The 18,867-nt window shown below is 38.3% G+C and overlaps 1 protein-coding gene across 3 annotated transcripts in view; it reads right to left on the bottom strand.

Moving 5' to 3' along the window:
• Positions 1-18,867, bottom strand: part of RELN (reelin) — a 528,909-nt gene that overhangs the window by 103,130 nt on the left and 406,912 nt on the right. For all 3 annotated transcript variants that reach the window (XM_082473379.1, XM_082473378.1, XM_082473380.1), the window contains exons 23-27: positions 13,671-13,808; positions 12,619-12,805; positions 5,570-5,775; positions 2,778-2,949; positions 2,104-2,304 (exon numbers count right to left, since the gene is read on the bottom strand). In XM_082473379.1, the coding sequence (XP_082329505.1) occupies positions 2,104-2,304; positions 2,778-2,949; positions 5,570-5,775; positions 12,619-12,805; positions 13,671-13,808 (904 nt within the window). The remainder of the gene's footprint in view (positions 1-2,103; positions 2,305-2,777; positions 2,950-5,569; positions 5,776-12,618; positions 12,806-13,670; positions 13,809-18,867) is intronic.

Raw genomic sequence — 18,867 nt, 5'->3', positions numbered from 1 at the left:
TCATCGCTCTTGGGTTAATATCCAAGTGACTTAGTGTATCATATAAAGCCCATTAGGACAAATCTTATCTCTTATTTCTGTGGCAAATACTCCAAACTCCTTAAATTTCTGACATTTCCATTCTCACTTGCACTTTCATGTATTTTCACATATTTGCACATTCTGTTCCCTCTAACTAGAATCCCCCCACCCCCTCCATTTTTCAGCTGGCTAAGTCTCTGTATTTCCAGAAACTTCCAATTTCAACTCATCCATCCATCTATCCATCCATTTATTCAACTAACAGATAATTTTGGAGCACCTGCCATATGCCAGGAACTACGTCAGATACTCCTACAGTATCAGAGCCTGTCTCTACCACAGCACTCCAGCGACTGTACTGCAACTGTTCGCTTTTCTGGCTCACTTGCTAGTTTCTGAGCTCCTTAAGGCGCTTGGGCTATATTTCTCACCTCTATATTCCTAGAGCTTAGTGTTGACACATGGCAGGCAGTCACAAAAACTTTACCAGCACCGTGCCTTTTGGAAAAATAACACCAAGTTCTTATTACAGATCCCAAATATACATTAATTATCAATCCCCAAATCACTCATATTACATATCTATTATCAACTGATAGCCAAAAATCAACAGTTTTCTGCTGGTGTGATTCGAGAATTGAGACTTTTCTTAGGCATTATGCATTGTTGCTAGTTGTTTAAGTACTTGAAACATTTAATAATGTTTTCTCTATTTAGATTTTTAAACTTCAGAATACCACCTTGCAGAGTTCAACACCTACACTATCATGATTTTGTGACTAATTAATTAGAAAACGTGCCAGATGAGAAAGAGCATATTTTTCTGGCAATGTATTTGCTATTGCTGTTATTTTGTTCCCATTTTAGGTAGTACCAACAAATTAATATAGAGTCATATACTGTTATTAGTGTTCTTTCCATGGCAATTTAGCATCAAAATCTAAACAGAGAAGGACATTTCACTAATCATCTTATTTATGACTGACTTGTTTACAGACCTCTGGAAATTATATTTGAAGAGCTTCCTATAAACATCTGATCTCTTTAATAATTCCATTTGTAACTTATTTAGGATCTGCATCCTGCCATTATGTAAGGACCATGTAGTTGTGCTGGCTCATTGAAACTGCATTACTTTCAACCCCAGAATTCACCAATGGGATTTTATTATAAACACAATGAAATTTTGATTAGGGTTCTGAAAAAAGAGCTTGTCAAAGTAAATACTTGTTATACATATTGACATGTTAGCACAGAAAACAAGCAGCTTTTAAGAGAACAATGAAAATTAAAGTAAAAATTTACTCAATCAAAGGAAGACAAATTGTTTGAAAACCCCATAGTAAAAACATAAAATTACTCATGAGTCCAAAAAGCACTAGTAAGCTGAAAAGGAGAACTTATCCATTACCATTCAGAAGCTTGGTATTTATTAAGTCACAATCAGATTGAAATCCTCAAAGTCAATCTTTCTTTTTAATTCTGGTAGAGTTCCATGAGCCCTTAAAGAAATACAATGACATAGCCACAACTTCTGGGGCTCATTAAAAACTGACAAGCTGTTTTCCTTATGGGTAGAGCTAAAAAGCTTTGCCATTCTAAGATTGTTGGCAACTTTGTTCAGATGAGTCCCTACTTCACTAGCATATGAATATTTTGTGTTCTTTGTGAATTTCATTTATAAATCTGGAAGATGGTTGCTCCTTAACCTGCAAGAAGTTTGTGCAGGGCTTCCCTGGTGGCGCAGTGGTTGAGAGTCTGCCTGCCAATGCAGGGGACACGGGTTCGAGCCCTGGCCTGGGGAGATCCCACATGCCGCGGAGCGACTAGGCCCGTGAACCACAACTACTGAGCCTGCGCGTCTGGAGCCTGTGCTCCGCAACAAGACAGACCGCGATAGTGAGAGGCCCGTGCACCGCGATGAAGAGTGGCCCCCGCTTGCCGCAACTGGAGAAAGCCCTCGCACAGAAACGAGGACCCAGCACAGCCAAAAATAACTAACTAAATAACTAACTAACTAAATAAATGAATAAAATAAACTTGGAAACATGTTGGAAAAAAAAAAAGTTTGTGCATAAATACCTTAAACTGCAGCACATATCCAGGCTTCAGCGTCAAATCTCGAGTTACTGCAAATCGATCCCCATCTGATTTTCCAAACACCATGGCTGATGGCGTGGCAGAGCAGAAAGTTTCATTTTTAACCATTCCTTCGTTAGCCAACATCAACCACACACTCATTTGATTCATAGGGTAATCAAAAGCCGGCTTCTCATAAAAGTTCTAATAGGAACAACACAAACAACACAGAAAGGCAATTTGGTACCTTTGAAAACAAGAAAGGAATTTTCAGTTCATGGCATGCAGGGCCATGTACTACTTGTATTTCTAGGAAAATACAGCAGACTCTCTAAATTAACATTTTTTTTTTTAAACTGCCATGAACTTTTTCTCCTGATTATTTAACAACTGAATATATTTTGCCACTGTGTATCATTTCATAAACACACTAATAATCATATTTAATGACTTGGCCAAACTTTCTAGTCTTGTTTTTTGTTTTGTTTTGTTTTTTTAACATCTAAATAATCTATGAACTAGTAGCATAGAGAGGTAAAAAAATTGTGCAAACACAGAAAACTAAATTACATGTTCAAGTGTCAAGCACTAAATCCTTGGGGGAGTGAGTAGTTATTTGATCCCATCCTCTTTTACAATTCTATGTCTTCCTGGAGTTCAGACATAATGAGAAGTACCTGGGGTAAAGTTGGGTTGACAACTGGGATGATTTGTTTTTGCTTCTCGGACAGAATGATGATGTCATCGACCGCCCACTGGTCATAGTCCTCCCCTGAGAACACAGGCTGCCACCAGCGGAAACTGGTGCAAGGGGTCTTGGCAGCAGCCGGCAGCTCCAGATAGACAAATCTGCATAAAAGCAAATCATTTAGCGCTGGGAAAGGAAAAGCTGTGTTTTTCTTAGCAGCTGTTAAAATAACACGAGTAGCAACAAGAGAAGGTTATGTTTTGTTTGATCTCTTGGTATTTTTGTAAAGTTTCTAAATTTAGACAGATTAGACAAGAGGTTTAAAGTTGTAAGCAAGTTTAGTCCTGATCCTGGTTTTTCCATTTGGAATTTTATCTTTTGGAGGCAAATATTTCAACTGAGTTTGATTCACTAAACAATGTCTTTTGACTACTATGACAATGGCCATAACATTTTAAAGAAACCCTTAGAAAAAGCCGTTCCTTTGTATGTTATTGCATTAAAATTTTTTTCATGGCAGTTCTTACTTATTGGGGGAAAACATAAATAAGCATTAAAAATGAAACATAAATCACCCATAAGCTACCACATGGGGTTGGCCTCTATTAACAATTTGATGTATATCCTTAAAGCATGTAATCTTTTACATAGGTGAGATATATGTATAATTTGGTATCTTACAGTTTAAAACTTAACATTATATCATAAGCACATTCTCATGTCAGTAAAATAAGTTCTTAAGATCATTTTACCGTTTATATAATTTTTCATCAGACAGACATGCTAGTATTTATTTCACCTTTCCTTATTATAAATAATTCTGTGGTGAAAAATCTTTATGCATAAAGCTTTATGTATACCTCAGTTTATTTATTTAGGGAAGATTCTTAGAAACGGAATTACCAGGTCAAATAAACTGGTCATGTTTAAGGCTCTGGACTTTACCAAATTCCTTTCTGGGAGGGTCATGATGGTTTGCAGGATGACATGAGAGTGCCTGCCTTGCTGCTCCACGTGGAGAGAGCACTTGGTGTTATCATTAAAAGATGACCATTTGACTGTTGAAAAATGGTATCTTTTTTATTGCAACAGAGGTTGGATATTAATCATATTTTATTAAACATATGTCTTCCCTGTTGTGTAACATCTACTCATTCCTCTTACCCATTTTTCTATTGGGATCTTAGTGTTTTTCTTGATAATTTGCATAAGCTCTTTAAGGGAACACTGATCCTCTATTTCTCATATTTGTTTCATATATTTTCTCAGTTTGCTTTCCTTCTTTTCATTTTTTTTCTGTTTTCTTTGAAATGTATGTGTTACATGTGTATGCAGTTTTACATCTGTATGTAGTATATTTCTGTGTAAGCAGTCCTTTTCTTTGTTAATTCTTGCGTTGAATTTATATTTAGAAAGTTCAGGTCTTTTTCCAAGATCAGATAGCAACCTAAATGTTTAAATCTTTAACCAGTCTTTAACAGTTTTTGCTGATGTAAGGTGATAATCTAAATAGATATTTTCCCCCAAGAGCCTACCCATTTTTTTCTAACACCATTTGACTGAATAACCATTTCTTTATCATTGATAGTTGATGTGTCTTTTTTTCATATATAAGTTTGTACAGATAATCTGAGTCAATTTCTGGGTCATCTATTTGGCTTGATTGTTCTATCCATGCACCGGTATCATTCCACTTTAATATTGTAGCTTATACAGTATGTTTTAATATTGTGCAGGGCATCCCTCTATATTTTATCAAAAGTTTAAACTATTTTTCCCAGTTTATATTTCCAGATATAAGGCTCCCCCCCCAAAAAATACCACTAAGATTTTGATTGGAATAGCATTAAATGTAAATTAAGAGATTTCTTCATATCACAATGTTCAGTTTTCCTATCCAGGGATGCTGTATTATTTTCCATTTATTTCATTTTCTTTTATATCTCTGAAGGAAGTTTTGAAGTTTTATCGTTTCCTTTACAGAGATTCTCAGTATTGTTTCTTAAACTTATATTTATTTATGTATTTGCCATCATGGGGTCTTCTTCTGGTATCTTCCAACTCAGAATTTCTTAACCATTTTAGTGTCATAGAACTCTTTGAGAATGTGATGATATAGTTAGCCCCTAAAGAAAAACTCCCTTAAATAAAATGGAATATCTCTGGAATCTGAAAAAGCTAGTGAATTTTTGTTTGTCTATATAGTACTCTAGTTGCTTTACTGAATTCTCAGTAATTTCCAGATTGACAATGCTATCACTTGGAAAAAATAATTTGAATAGTTTTAAACTGTTGTTTAAACCAGTTTGGCCCCATTATCAATTCCCCTTCTACTGTATGGGGGGAATCTCACCAGGCTTCATCTCCCACCCACCATCCCTGGCTCTCTCCCTGGATGTTATGACTCTTGGTAGACCTAGTTGCCTCTTCTCTGGTTTCCACCTCTCCCCCTGTGTGCCTTAGAAGAAATGGTTTTGGTTGGTCTGTCTGCATATCTAATTGTGTTATATTATGGAGAGTTATGTCACCTTGAAATAACTCAATGTTTTAAAACAGCAAATTTATGAACCTTCAATCTACAAAATAGCTCTATTGTTAGTATTATATCTAAAATATATTTAATTTGTAAGAATTGGATCTACATATTTTTCAATAATTTTTTTCCAATAAAATAAGGTTCAGTTGTAAAATGCAAAACAGGGTCATTAGTATGGTAAGGCTTAATAATAATCAAGGAGATAATTATTATTATTACACTGGAAGGAGATTGAGGCTGGTTACCTGGGCTTGCTGAAGTCTGAGAAGTACATCTCTGCCAGCAGGTGCCACTGGATGCCCCCATTGTTGCTGTACTGGAGGAGGATGCCCTCCTCTCTGCTGTCGGGCTTGTTGCACGCAGCACTCTCTCCACCGATCTGCATGTAGAACTGGACAAAGTCCACCCAGGAAGTATCCAGATCCCAGCTCACCAACCGTCTTTTTCCAGCCTTTCGGAAGAACAGAAAAATCACAGATGCAGTTATCTGGGAGCAATTAGTTGTTTCCGTTTCAAATTCATATGAGCATCCTAGCACTGTGTGGAGATGATCTTATTCTCATTTATTGTTGAGAGGAGAAGGTTACGCCATTTAACTGCTCCTGGATCCATTCTGTTAGTCTCTACATCACTGACTCCCAGATTCGGTTATGAGACCCTTGAGAACTGCTAATTCTACCAAAGGGTACTCAAAAGTCTTTAAAGCAAAATTCATTTTAATTAAAACACTCCCAGCATTCGCTTTGGAAATTTCCAGGCACGGTCATGGAGAAGAAAGACCACATACATACTTTGAAATCAGTTGGAGCTGGGTTTGAATCTCAGCCCATGATTCATGCTGTTCACTAGCTGTGTGACCTTTCTGAGCTTTTATTTTCCTCAAAGTTATAACATGGGTAATAATACCTTCCTTACAGGGTGTTGTGACAATTAGATGAAATAATATGTTACATAACTTGCCTAGCACACGGCATCTCTTCCTGAGGGGACAATCTCTCAATAGATATGCCCCGGCCCTGGGAATTGAGGTAAAACAGGCAAGACAGAAACTTCTTGACAAAAAGAGAGTACTGAAGTCTCTCGGGCTCCCAGTCAGTCTATTTCTTGGAAATAGAGTGGGGAGGGATCATTAAATAAGTTTTTGCAACCATTAAATGGTCTCTTTGTGTCTTAAAAATGTTAAAAACTTCCTCAAATCCAGCAACTTGCTTCTTCTGCTTAGTGCATCCCCTGCCTGTCACAGTTCTGTTGTGAGGTATTAGGTACAAATTGACAAGGTTTGTCATCATTTCTGTTGCCTGTAAATGGTTTCATGCTAACAGAATTGAAAAAAAGTTTGCTGATAAGATTCTTTCACCCAAACTGATTCTGCCAAAGCTAATCCATGGACTGCACTGAGTGGTCTAGGAGAGTTTCTGAGGAGTTCAATTAAAATTTGGGAAGAAAACCTGAGACAGAATACACAGTATAGAGAAAAGCACCCCTCACACTTATAATTTAAACCCTACTCTAATCCACTAAGTTAATTAAGAAAGGGTTTCAGTTATTAGAAGTCACAGGGAAAATACTTGGGGATAATTATAGGAGTACACTGTTACTGATAAATCTAAAGGCAATTAAGAGATTCCAAAATAGACAAGGGTGCCAGCAAAAGGAGAACGGAGGTTAATCCTGAGACTGAAACTCATTTTTTGGAACTCTCAATTTTATGTATGTATTAGAAGAAATCTTAAAATATGCATTTTCAACGTGTTAGATGTGCTTTTCATTTTTCTTGCTGTTGATTTGAAATAGTGTTAAGTGGAAACACCTCAGAGATTATTATAATCTGACCTAGAATTTTCATGCCTCAGGATCAGTACAGGAAGAATGAATCTGAGAAGAACCCAGCTGGTTAATTCCCACCCAGCAAACTTCTATGAAAACCCTGGCATGTGGAAAACAGCCAGAAGGATAAAGATCTAAGGTGAGGAGAATGATAAAAATCCAATTATCACAATTAAGTGGTTGGAATGATTGGTCAATTGTGAAATTCACAGAACAGTGTTGTTTTTCCAGGAGACTATGGTGTTGCTCTATAGAGATTTTGAGAGTGTTTTGTGGGATTTTTTTTTTTTTTTTAAGAATTTTGGTAGGAACTTTTTTATAAATTTATTTATTTATTTATTTTTGCTGTGTTGGGTCTTCGTTTCTGTGCGAGGGCTTTCTCTAGTTGCGGCGAGCGGGGGCCACTCTTCATTGCGGTGCGCGGGCCTCTCACTATCGCGGGCTCTGTTGTTGCGGAGCACAGGCTCCAGACGCGCAGGCTCAGTAGTTGTGGCTCACGGGCTTAGTTGCTCCGTGGCATGTGGGATCTTCCCAGACCAGGGCTCGAACCCGTGTCCCCTGCATTGGCAGGCAGATTCTCAACCACTGTGCCACCAGGGAAGCCCTGTGGGATTTTTTTAAATGGTGAAAAATATCACACAAATGCTTGGTTTGGCACTGAAAATGTTTTTTCCTAGAGAGTAGTACAAGTCATTTTCTTTTGTTTGGTGACCTGAAATGCTGAACATTGTTTTAAAGGGGGAAAAGAGAGAAAAAGGAAATGGCTCAGGGCAAACTATTTTGTCAGAATTTAGAATCAGATGTTAACACACGGTTTGCAGTTTTTCTACTATACTATGATCAATGTATTTATGTGTATGTGTAGATATATATATACATGGAATGTGCATATACGTGTGTTGGAGTAATAGATTAAGGACCTCCTCATTCCTGGAGTGTGGAAAATACCCTCCAATTTCCCCCAACATTCTAGGTTAAAATGTCTTCAGTGTTTAGATAAAATAATACAGAATTTAAAGGTAATGCCTACAGAATCTAGAGCCTTTATAACAAAACCTCTAAAATGCTTTATAAAAACTTTACCTTTTGACTTCCATTAAAATCTTCTTTAATCAAAATGCCACTAGAAAAAGAGTCTACTATATTTATTTGAAAATAACCATTTCTTTATAACTTTCTGTTGTTTTCCAATTTTCTTTCATTCATTCATTGATTTCTTTCTTCAACAAATAATTACCGGTTGCCAGTTATACCAAGCTCAATACCACGTGTTATAAAAACAAACTTGAAAGGAGAGTTCACGGATACGTGCAGGGAGAGTAATGACAACTTAGGGCTGCAGACCAAGTTCTATCCCTTGTTAAATCCCATTTGGTCATATGATTAATTATCAATGCTCCAATCTATTCAGTCTCAAGGGTATTTATTGATATGTAAATGCCTAACGCAAGGCATGCATTTCTGAGTTGAACATCTTATCTAGAAGTTTGGCTCGGTCAGTAAGACTGTGCATTTTGCTGGGTACTGTGAGAATAAAAATAAAAATATGATCTATATATGTAGGGAACACAATGAGCGGGGCAGTCAAAGAAAGGAAAGATCAGTGTACTCTGCCCTAGTCCCAGAAAGCCCCATGGAAGTGAAACCGAGCAGGACCCTGTGGGGCTTCTGGGCACAAAAGCCTTTCCGTGTCCCCCATTCCTTGTTTGTAGGGAATAGACTCCAGCCTCTATGACCTTCCCTGAGTCCCAAAGGGCAGATTCAAACAGTTGTCAGTCAGGGAAGGGAGGGTATGCAGAGACAAGGGAGGAACAGCCAAGAAACAATAATGCAGCCTTGGGGCAGGGTTGTGGTTCTGCCTCAAGGGATACACATTAACAATATCTTTTGAGCTCTTTATAGAACTAAAACCCAACAAGTGGCAGATGTCAGCATTCTTCATACCAGAGAAGACCACCTGAGGCCAGATTAAAGGAACCAGAGAAGCCTATCAAGAGATCACCTGAGATGAGATTAAAAGAGTGCAGGCCCTGCACACACCTTAATCTTATCAGCAACTCCACCCTGGAACTATTGCTATAAAACTCCTCACCAAATCCTCCTGGGGTGGGAAACAGTTTTTCAGGGCAGGAGCCCACTGTGTCCCCCTTTGCCTGGCAAAGCAATAAAGCTATTCTTTTCTACTTCATCCAAAATTCTGTCTCTGAGATTCGATTTGGCACTTGTATACAGAGGCCAAGCTTTCGATGTCAGAAGCAGCAGGATTTGGGCAAAACACTGCAAGGTTTATATGGATGTGAGAGGCCGTGGAAGGCATAACGGAAAGCAGTGGAGGCTAAGCAAAGAGGGAAATTGGCAAAATCTGGGATGATGAGGAGAGCTTCCTGTTTGGAGCAGAGGACTCATGTTTGGGAAAAGAAAATAAGTTCTGTAGTTAGGGCAGCAGTATTGGAGACTATCCTAACACTGGTGATGGAAGAGTGACAGGATAGAAGCATGTTTTTAGAGAAATTAATCTAGGGTGGTTTGCAAAGGTCTAAGGAACCCTTCCTTTGGGTTATTACCCCTTCTTTACTTCAATTATGCTGGCTGGTAGCGGGGGCCAAACTGTGTATCCCACCTCTCTGCCAAAGGAGTGAGTACATAACTCTGGCCATGCCAATCATATTACGCCATTCCCCGGACACGTGACTGGCCAATCAGAAACCTTTCCCACATTTTCCTATGGAGTTGCTTACAGAGCTCTGTGGCCATGGTTTCACACTCACAATGACAGCTGACCTGAAAATAGAGTCTCCTCTTAAGGAGAGAGTTCTGTGGGCATTTGAGTTTCCAGCTCCAAGTATCTCGGAGTCAAGTTTCATCTAAGCCCTCACTGTTTTGATTTCAAGAACCAAATTTCCTTCTTTTTTGCTTAAGCTAGTTTCTCTCACTTAGAATTCAAAACAGATCTGACTGATAACAAGAGAAAAAAGTAAAAATATGATCCTTAGATATTTTGACAAAAATTTAGGGAGAAAGCTGGTTTCAGAGAGGAAGAGAATGATTTTATTTTTGAAATGCTGATTTTGTTAGTGGCAGGGCGTACATATGGAAATATTCAATGATACCAGTTTGAAATTTATTTTCATAAAATGTAATTATGATAGCTAATACTTATAAGGCTATTTCTATATGCCCAACACTATCCTTTATTCTTTACCTGCATTAACTCACTCCCAACATCCTACTTTACAGTCGAGAAAACTGTGACACAGAAAGATGTTATAACTCTGCAAGGTGAACCAATTAATTAGTTTTGGAGCCCAGGTATAAAGCCAGGTAGCTTGACTCAAGACATAATCTTGAATTAAGTGTTAGAAATATTGATATGTAACCTTTATATGTTTAAAATATCTGTGTGTACGCACACATGTTTACTGGGGTGTTTGGGTAAATATTGGTTAAGGATTCATAATCTTGTTTTAAAATTGATGGTTATGGGAGCCACAATCTTTTCATTTTTGCACGATTATACAGTGTACCCAGATCTATGCAATGAATAGTGGTCACTTATTGACTATTATCTCTAAGACTAATGACATGGGGATCTTAGATGTCAATGGATAAGAAATATCATTAAATGGAATCCATCCCTGATTTTCTGTCATTTTCCATCTTGTTTATTTTGTTATTTACATTTTCTTGTTTACATTTTCTATCTCATTTACATTTTCTGACTCTTTGTTCTGCACCTGCATCAAAACAAAAGCTGTACCTATTTTTGTCTTTGCATACATTAACTTGTTTTGGATTTCTGCCCAAACAGGTTCTGCAACACATCAGCCCTATGGTATATCACCCACCTTTGTGTACTTGCTATGTGACGTGGAATGGGACATTTTCAGTTGTCCTAGAATTGGTGGCTATAGTCCCTGCTGGAAAGAAGTGGTGCTGGTCACCCCACATTCTAAAGAGAGCTGCCAATAATTGGGGTTGAACACATTGCTCAGGTTGGAGAGCTGGACCTGCTCCCCTCTGCAGTCCTTTCGAAAACTAGATGAAGAGATGAACTGGAGGAGGGAGGAAGAAAAGAATGTCCTGTCTGGACTGTAGCAAGGGAGGAGAGGGAGGTGGTTCTCTCAGCCGCATCCCTCACCAAGCAACACGGGTTAGGAGTGTTCCAAGAGAATCAGCCTTAGGGATTCCGGCTGGCACCTCAGTCCCTAGTTGGCATGTACTGATCTGTCTGCTTCCACTGGGAAAGCTGAACCCTGCAAGAAAACCTTCTACTCAGAGTCCCTGTTATGGGGTGCCCCCAAATTCATATGTTGAAAGGCTAACCCTTAAAGGGATGGTATTAGGAGGTGGGGCCTTTGGCAGGTAATTAAATTATGAAGGTGGAGTCCTCATGATGGGATTAGTGCCCTTATAAGAAGAGACAGGAGAAGGCCTGCTTTTTCCCTCTCTGCTCTCTCTCTCCACCATGTGAGGATACAATGCAAAGATGGCCGTCCTGCAAATGTGGAAGCAGGCCCTCACTAGACATTGAATCTGCTAGTGCCTTGATCTTGGACTTTCCAGCTTTCAGAACTGTGAGAAAAAAACGTTTGCTGTTGAAGCTACCCACTTTATGGTATTTTGTTATAGTAGCCCAAGTTGACTAGGATGGTCCCACATCAGCTGATGCCACCAGCAGCCACCGAACTGAGCTGAAATAGGACCCGAGATGTCTGCTCTTGATGGAGAGCTGGTCAGTACCCTAGGAATGGCTTTGCACACCCCTACCCTCACCTTTATTCCTCCTTCCTCCAATCATATTCTTGGGATTAATGGATTGACAAATTTAATAAACATTTCTAGAAATGTTTTCTACATGTTAGGTACTGTTCTACATGATTTACTAACTCATTTAACCTGCATAATAACCCTAATGAGGTAGATACTCTTTTACAAATGAGGAAGCCAAGTCACAGAGAGGTTAAGGTATTTGTTCCAAGTCACACAGCTAGGAAGTGGCAGATTCAGACTGAAACAGGCAGTCTGGCTCCAGAGTTGCTGTTGTTAACTTCTAAGCTCCACCACCTCCACCACCACTCATGTCGTCACCCCCAGGCCCGCGTGCTCACACACCCTCCAAAGCCTGGTATGAGAAGGGGCCAAGACCCTGCCCCACTCAAAGCCCCCCAAGACACAAGCCTGGCTGGCACTGGAGGAAAGAAAAGCAATGAGCTTTAAATCAGGTCCAAGAAGGGCAGGAATTTTAAACCGGCCTATCTGGATTTGTAGTAAGCAAAGACAAGCATAAAACTATGAGTTTCCCAAATGGAGTTAAGGCATAGAAATTTGACAAAGTCCAGTCAAAAGCAGGGAATGTAGGGAAAAATAAAACTGCGTCATATTTGTACCTTCTGAGTTCAGACGGCTCCAACATCACATATTGAAATAGCCACTGTCCTGATCACTTACTCCCGGCTCTTAGTCATACCTTGCTGAAATACAGAGATGATCCAGAAGAGATGACTCCACACCCTTCTTCTGGTTTTACAACTTCTCCCCCAATAACTTCTTGCCAGTCAGACTCCCAAGCATTCGGGTTCTCAAAGTCCGACATGATCGTGGAAGGAAGGGCAGCTTCTGGGTGGCACTCAGTGCCTTGGTATCCCTGGTCACACCTATGAGAGAGGAGGGCCGAGTGAACAAGTGATGGACTCCTGTGTGAATGCCACAGCCATCTGACCTGCAACATTTCCTATATCTCACTTTTGTTTGGGTATTAGCATCTGCACTAGACTTTTCTCTACAGTGTAATCTTTGGATATGGTGGTAACAACCTTCAGTTTTTCACAAGGGGGAAAAAAGGTATAGAATCCGTTCTTAAAACAAATAGTGCTGTAATAGTAGAGATGAGGCATCAAGTAATAATGAAGTATACAGGTGTGTGTGCACACGTGTGATGGGGGAGGGGAAGGATCGTGAGATCTTCCCGTAGGCTTAAAAGGTCACATATAAATGTTTGTCTGCTCACCCAACATTTAATTGTGGCCGTGTTTTATAGTTCCTCTTTCTGATTAGATTATGTCTCTTTTAGAGCCTTTAAGTATTCAAGTGTGTTCCTATCTCATCCTCATTAGCGATAATCACCATCTCCCACTGTACACAACCTTGAGCTTCTGGCGAAGTGCTGTAGGAAAGCGTGTAGCAGCTGTTTGACTAGGGCTTTAAGACTATCAAGGGAAGGAAGGGGGAAGCAATAGCAAGGCTCTGTTAACTAACAAAGAGGACTCTGGGGCTAATTGATAAACTCTGAAATTTAAACCCAGGCGGTTACATTTTAAGGTTTACAATCTATGGCTTTATACTTATTGAAATGCAACAGTATCTTTTACATCTAAAATAAAGACAGAAAGGAGGATCGTTTTCCTTTGGCGATCTCATTATTTATCAGGTGATCCCTATAACTGATGACAGCGGCTGTGGTATGGGCTATAAACATACATCCGGAAAAGCAGAGTCAACCAGGCCTCCTGACACACGTACCTGCACACGCCGTGGTCGCAGGAGCCATGCCCACTGCACATGTTTGGGCACTGCTGCCCAATGTAAATGCTGTCTAACGCCCACTCGTCTTGGGCTGTGTAATAGCTCTGACTCCAGCGGAAGCGGGTGGCGCTGGACCTAGAAACAAGGCACAGTAACAAAAACAGTATTTTAACTGACACGGGATCGTTCAGACAAAGAATGTCAGAGCTCCAAATCCTTCAGAGAACGAACTCTCTGGAACTTGAATTTAGCTGCTAATTATCCACCATGAAGGAAAGCCTATTTTGTATATACCTCAATCTTAATTTGAGACTAAATTTGATTAATTAATTTGTATTTTAAAGAAAAACACAATATCAGATGTTTGTTGTTGTTGCACAGGGATTTGATGCTCGGAAAAGAAAGGAAGTAAGACGATATTTTTTAAAAATAAAAATTTATAAGAAACTGCCTCTTTCACAGATGAAAACGCACAGTGTTTAACTTAGAGTAATGCAGTTTCTTAAAATAAACGTATCAGTAGTTATTGGAAGGCTTCCAGTTAGCTCTCAATATAAAACAAAAGTTTTGTTTGGAGGTATTGTTTTGGGGTTGAGGGGATGGGCTACAATGTACTATTTTACAAGTAAGAACATCTGGGTGCTAAATCCTGCTTCCTATTTCTGAAACATTAACTTGCCTGGATTTCACGGACAAGCTGATGTTAAGTGGAGATAAAAACTTAAATAGTCCATTACACACAGAGAAATACTTGGGACCCTGATTCGTCTAAAGTACATATAAAGTCTAAAGAAGAGGATGTTTGAGAGCAATGCCAGGAAGGTTTTCATTCAGTGACTACCATAAAAAAATTCTTTTAAAATCACGTCATACTTTTCACCTCTAGGAACTTTCAGGGATCCATGATTAGTTCTCTCTGGTCAAAGCGCCAAAAAAAAAGAAAACAAAAAGAATTTGCAGAATTAACGTGCATGCTCAGTTCCATTAATTAAACCCTCCCCAAGTACACTATCTACAGATACACTTGATCTTAATGGCTCTGAATGATCCATTAAAGTCTACTGCATCAATTACCCACATATTGAATACTCCTTAAGTACATAACAGGCTGTTAAAATCCAGACTAAGCCTTTACTGTTTATTTTACTAACGATCTGTGGCTAATAGGTTGCATTTTTATTCCTAGTAGGATGATTCCAGGATTCACTGAGGTGCATCCAGTAGACACAGGTTTGCGGGATATCAGTGCTCTTCATGGTACATACAATGAGACAGATGCACCTCTTCTATGGTAATAGTTCATATTTGTAATCTAACAGCCATCACAATTTTCACAGTCCCATTAAGAAATGTTTTGTAGAAAAGCCTACTATAAAAGTAGGTACATTATCTTAGAGCCCCACAGAAAACAAATAAATTAAGACGCATGCACCACTGTCATTTAAAGGAGAGATGACTATATTTCTTTTAAGATCGATTACAATCTGAGTCAAGTCTAGGGTCACAGGTATCTAGACTGTGAACTCCTTTGGGGACAGGGATATGTTTTTGTCTCAGTAGTTTGCACAGGAACAGAATAAAGTAAGTGTACAAAAATAGTCTGCTAAAAAATGAGCCAATGAGTGGATGGACAAGGCCAGGAAAGGGCAGCCTGTTTCTGACTTCTGTAGGTAACAGTGTGAAGAAAGTGCTAGGAGTCAGGCGACCCGTCCCACAGGACCCTGGCTCTGCAATTTATCAGCTGTGTGATCTTTAGTGGGAAATTTAAGCCTTCAGGGGCTTCTAGTTCCTCACCTCTCAAATAAATAGATTGGGCAATCTGATTTCTAAGATCCCTTCCAGCTCAAAAATTTAATGATTGTTCTGGTGGTTTGTTGACCGAGGTGATAGTTTATTTTCTTTAGAGTCACATGCTTACATGAAACCCATGGCATACGTTATTTTGAAGTTTTGATGTTTCAAACATTAAAATGGGGTTGGAGGGTTTCAGAACCTGACCTAGATTTCTCAGTTTATTTATGCTTCTAAACAGTCACATGTAAACACTCTCCAAATTCTTTTTATAAGTAAATTAATCCTTACATGTACCTATGAACTCTTGAAAAGATATTTCCTTAAGATAAAAAGCTTAAAAAGTGAATTATTCCATTTAAAGTGACAATCCACAGTTTCATGTGCTGATGTTAATTAACAGAAAAGAAAGCAAAAGCAGTTGAATATTGGCTTCGTTTTTAGTGAGAAAAGAAAAATTAGTTGTGTGAGCAATCTCCAGCTGGTCACATGTGAGAACACAAGGTGTGATCTCACTGATTTGCAGCTGCATCACTGCTAAATATCGCCCTCAATACAAATATTTAATTTGCCAATTTTCTCTTTCTCTCTCTCCCTTCCTCTTTCTCCCCGCCTCTGTCTCTCTCTCAAAACTAAGTATTCTTAGGAGGAAAATCTTGTGTACTTTGGATTGAGTCTGGAAATAGCAGTACTGCTGTGTGGATCATGAAATGAAGTTGACCTACATTTAAAATTCAAACTATGGATTCTCAAAGGCAACAAAACTTGACAGTCTCTTCTTTATTTGATTTTTTTCCTCTTATAAACTTCTAGACTGAAATAAAATACCATTGAGTCATCTCTCGATAGGTAACTGAGGAATCAAGGTAAATGAAGGCTGACTAAATTGTATTTTCTACCTTCAGAGTGACTGTAATTACATTTACCCAAATATTCTGAAACTCATTCAGTCATTAGGTGTTGGTTTGTTCATGAAGTCAGCAACTGACAGCTGTTTGGGTCTCATTAGGCCCTGTTCTTATGTAAATGTCTCTCACAAAAACAAAATTAATTTTCATTGGGTAACAAATGTTCAGTTCATATACAAAATAATTTCTTTGAGCAGGTGTATACACATTCAATATTCCACTCTAAGTTTTCCTATCTAGCATTATCTTCTAAAGTTAACAGATCTTTGACAGTGCAGACCACACTTGCTTGTCTACGTTCCATTTGTAGTTGCATGCGCTTGACAATCAAAACAGCAGAAGAAAGATTCACCAAAAGGAATATTGCTTCACACTAAACTGTACTTCCTTGCCCCAATGCTTGGGAAAAACATGCAATTTGCAAAAGTTTGAAATGCATGTCATAAAGTTATCAAGAATGCCAAAGAGAATAAATTGTACTTTACAGCAGAGCTTTAAAGCGTTACAGATCTAAAAACAATGACAACAACCATTTGAACACTATTTTTTTGAAATACTATAACAATAATGTTTAGCTTACGTATTAGTCAGTAGAAATGTTAAAATAAATATCCCATCGGGTGGTTTGTTTTTAAGAAATATTTTTACTTTCTTTACACAGGGCTTTGAAGGAAATCTGGAAAAGCAGAATTCAACTATTTACCTACATGTACTTAAAGGCAAATTGTCAGAGGAATGATGTAGTAGATTTTTTTTTTCAGTTTGTAAAAAGAGATGGTTTCTAATAAAACATCTCTTTAGTTCATCAAGGCACACTGAATTGAAATTGATTTAACTTCCCAACATTCAATGAGCACTCCTACAACATGCCAGGCTCTGTGTTAAAACTAAAGAGTTTAAGGATCAATATATTTCCTCTCAGGTGCTGAATAAACATTGACAAGAACCGGACCTTTTCTTACTATACTAAAACTTTCAACCCACTGGTACTATCTTTTAAGCTAAGAAAATAATAACGCAACACACAATCTCAGTGTAAAATAACCTGCAAAGGCCTTTTCGATAAAGGATGATACTTTTTGGATATTGCCTAAACTATATTAATTAAGAATAATAACTTAAAACATTTCTGGGAACAAAAGGACATCTCTAAAATACACTATCAGTATTATCTTGTCGTAATTTTGAAATTGTACCCCACACGTCAATGAATAAAAATCAGTGTTTTTTAAATAATGAGGGTAATATACTTAATGGCAAAATAATGGGGGCAAATTAAATAAAAAAAGCTCAGCAGCTTTGCACCAAGTATGACCAGTATTTCAATTGTTTGATGTGTCGCTTTTTATAATCTTGATAGATATGCTTGGAATATCATTGAAATTAAATAAAAATCTTGATTATATTCCCAGCAGTAGATATAAAAAAGTAGGATGTTAGAAAAAGTAGCAACTTGTTATACAAAGCATTAATAGAGTATCCAGGAAATGGCTCACAGTTGGATATAAAAAAATCTGTGGAAATCAAATTTCAAGCGTTTTATTCCAACCGACATAATGATGAATCCTTAAAAATAATCAAGGAGGCATTCTTCTATAATGTAGTAATTTAATCTTCAACTAAAGGAGGTATAATAATAATTCTAGGTAGTTATCTAACCAACTGTTTTTTTGTACAGCCTAACTTACATGAAATAGTCTGAGAAGGGTTGATTTAGTAATTTTCTTTACAAAAGGGGTCTTGGAAGGCAGATACCACAGAAAAATATAATTTTTGTCTCTTTTATGCTTTTTCTGCTACACAAATCACAGAATCTTAGAATTCCAGAACTGCCAGGGACCTTTTAAGATTGTCTAGTTCAACCTCTTCATCATACACATAAGGAGTCACGTTTGAAGAGGTTGTGAATGGCTAAAGCATATAGTCAATCAGTAGAGATATACTGAGAACTCAGCCCTTCTAATTTCTAGTCAAAGGTTCTTTCCTGGGCAAGCTCGTCCTATCCCAGGGCTTAAATACGACTCATAGTATTTAACTTTTCAACCCAAACCTCTTTTCTGGGCTCCAGATTCGTAAGTCCAATTGGCTTCTTGACATTTCTGCTTCAGTAGATAAGTATCTCAAACTTCACATTAGAAAACCTAAGAAGCACTATGTCTCTTAATTCTCTGCCCTAAATCCACTCCTCCAATCCCTCCCATCTCAGTCAGTGGTATTACCATCCAACAATGTTCCCAGGCCCAGACTTTAGAAACTGCTTTTGATTCTTCCATTTCTACCTCAGCCTCCATCTGGTCCATCAGCAAGCCCTATTTGATTAAAATACATTTCGCAAAAGATGTCTCTTTCCACGTTGTTACTATCATACTCCAAGCCACCTAAACATCTAATGCCTGGACCTCCCCCCTCGAACTGGTCTCCCTGTCTTCACTCTATATCCTACAATCTATTCCTCACATAGGCCTCAGAGTGATCAGTCTAACATGAAACAATGT

The sequence above is a fragment of the Balaenoptera physalus genome (genome assembly GCF_965194825.1).
Source record: "Balaenoptera physalus genome assembly, chromosome: 8".
Classification (NCBI taxonomy): Eukaryota; Metazoa; Chordata; class Mammalia; order Artiodactyla; family Balaenopteridae; genus Balaenoptera; species Balaenoptera physalus.
This window is presented reverse-complemented; position numbering and strand designations above follow the sequence as displayed.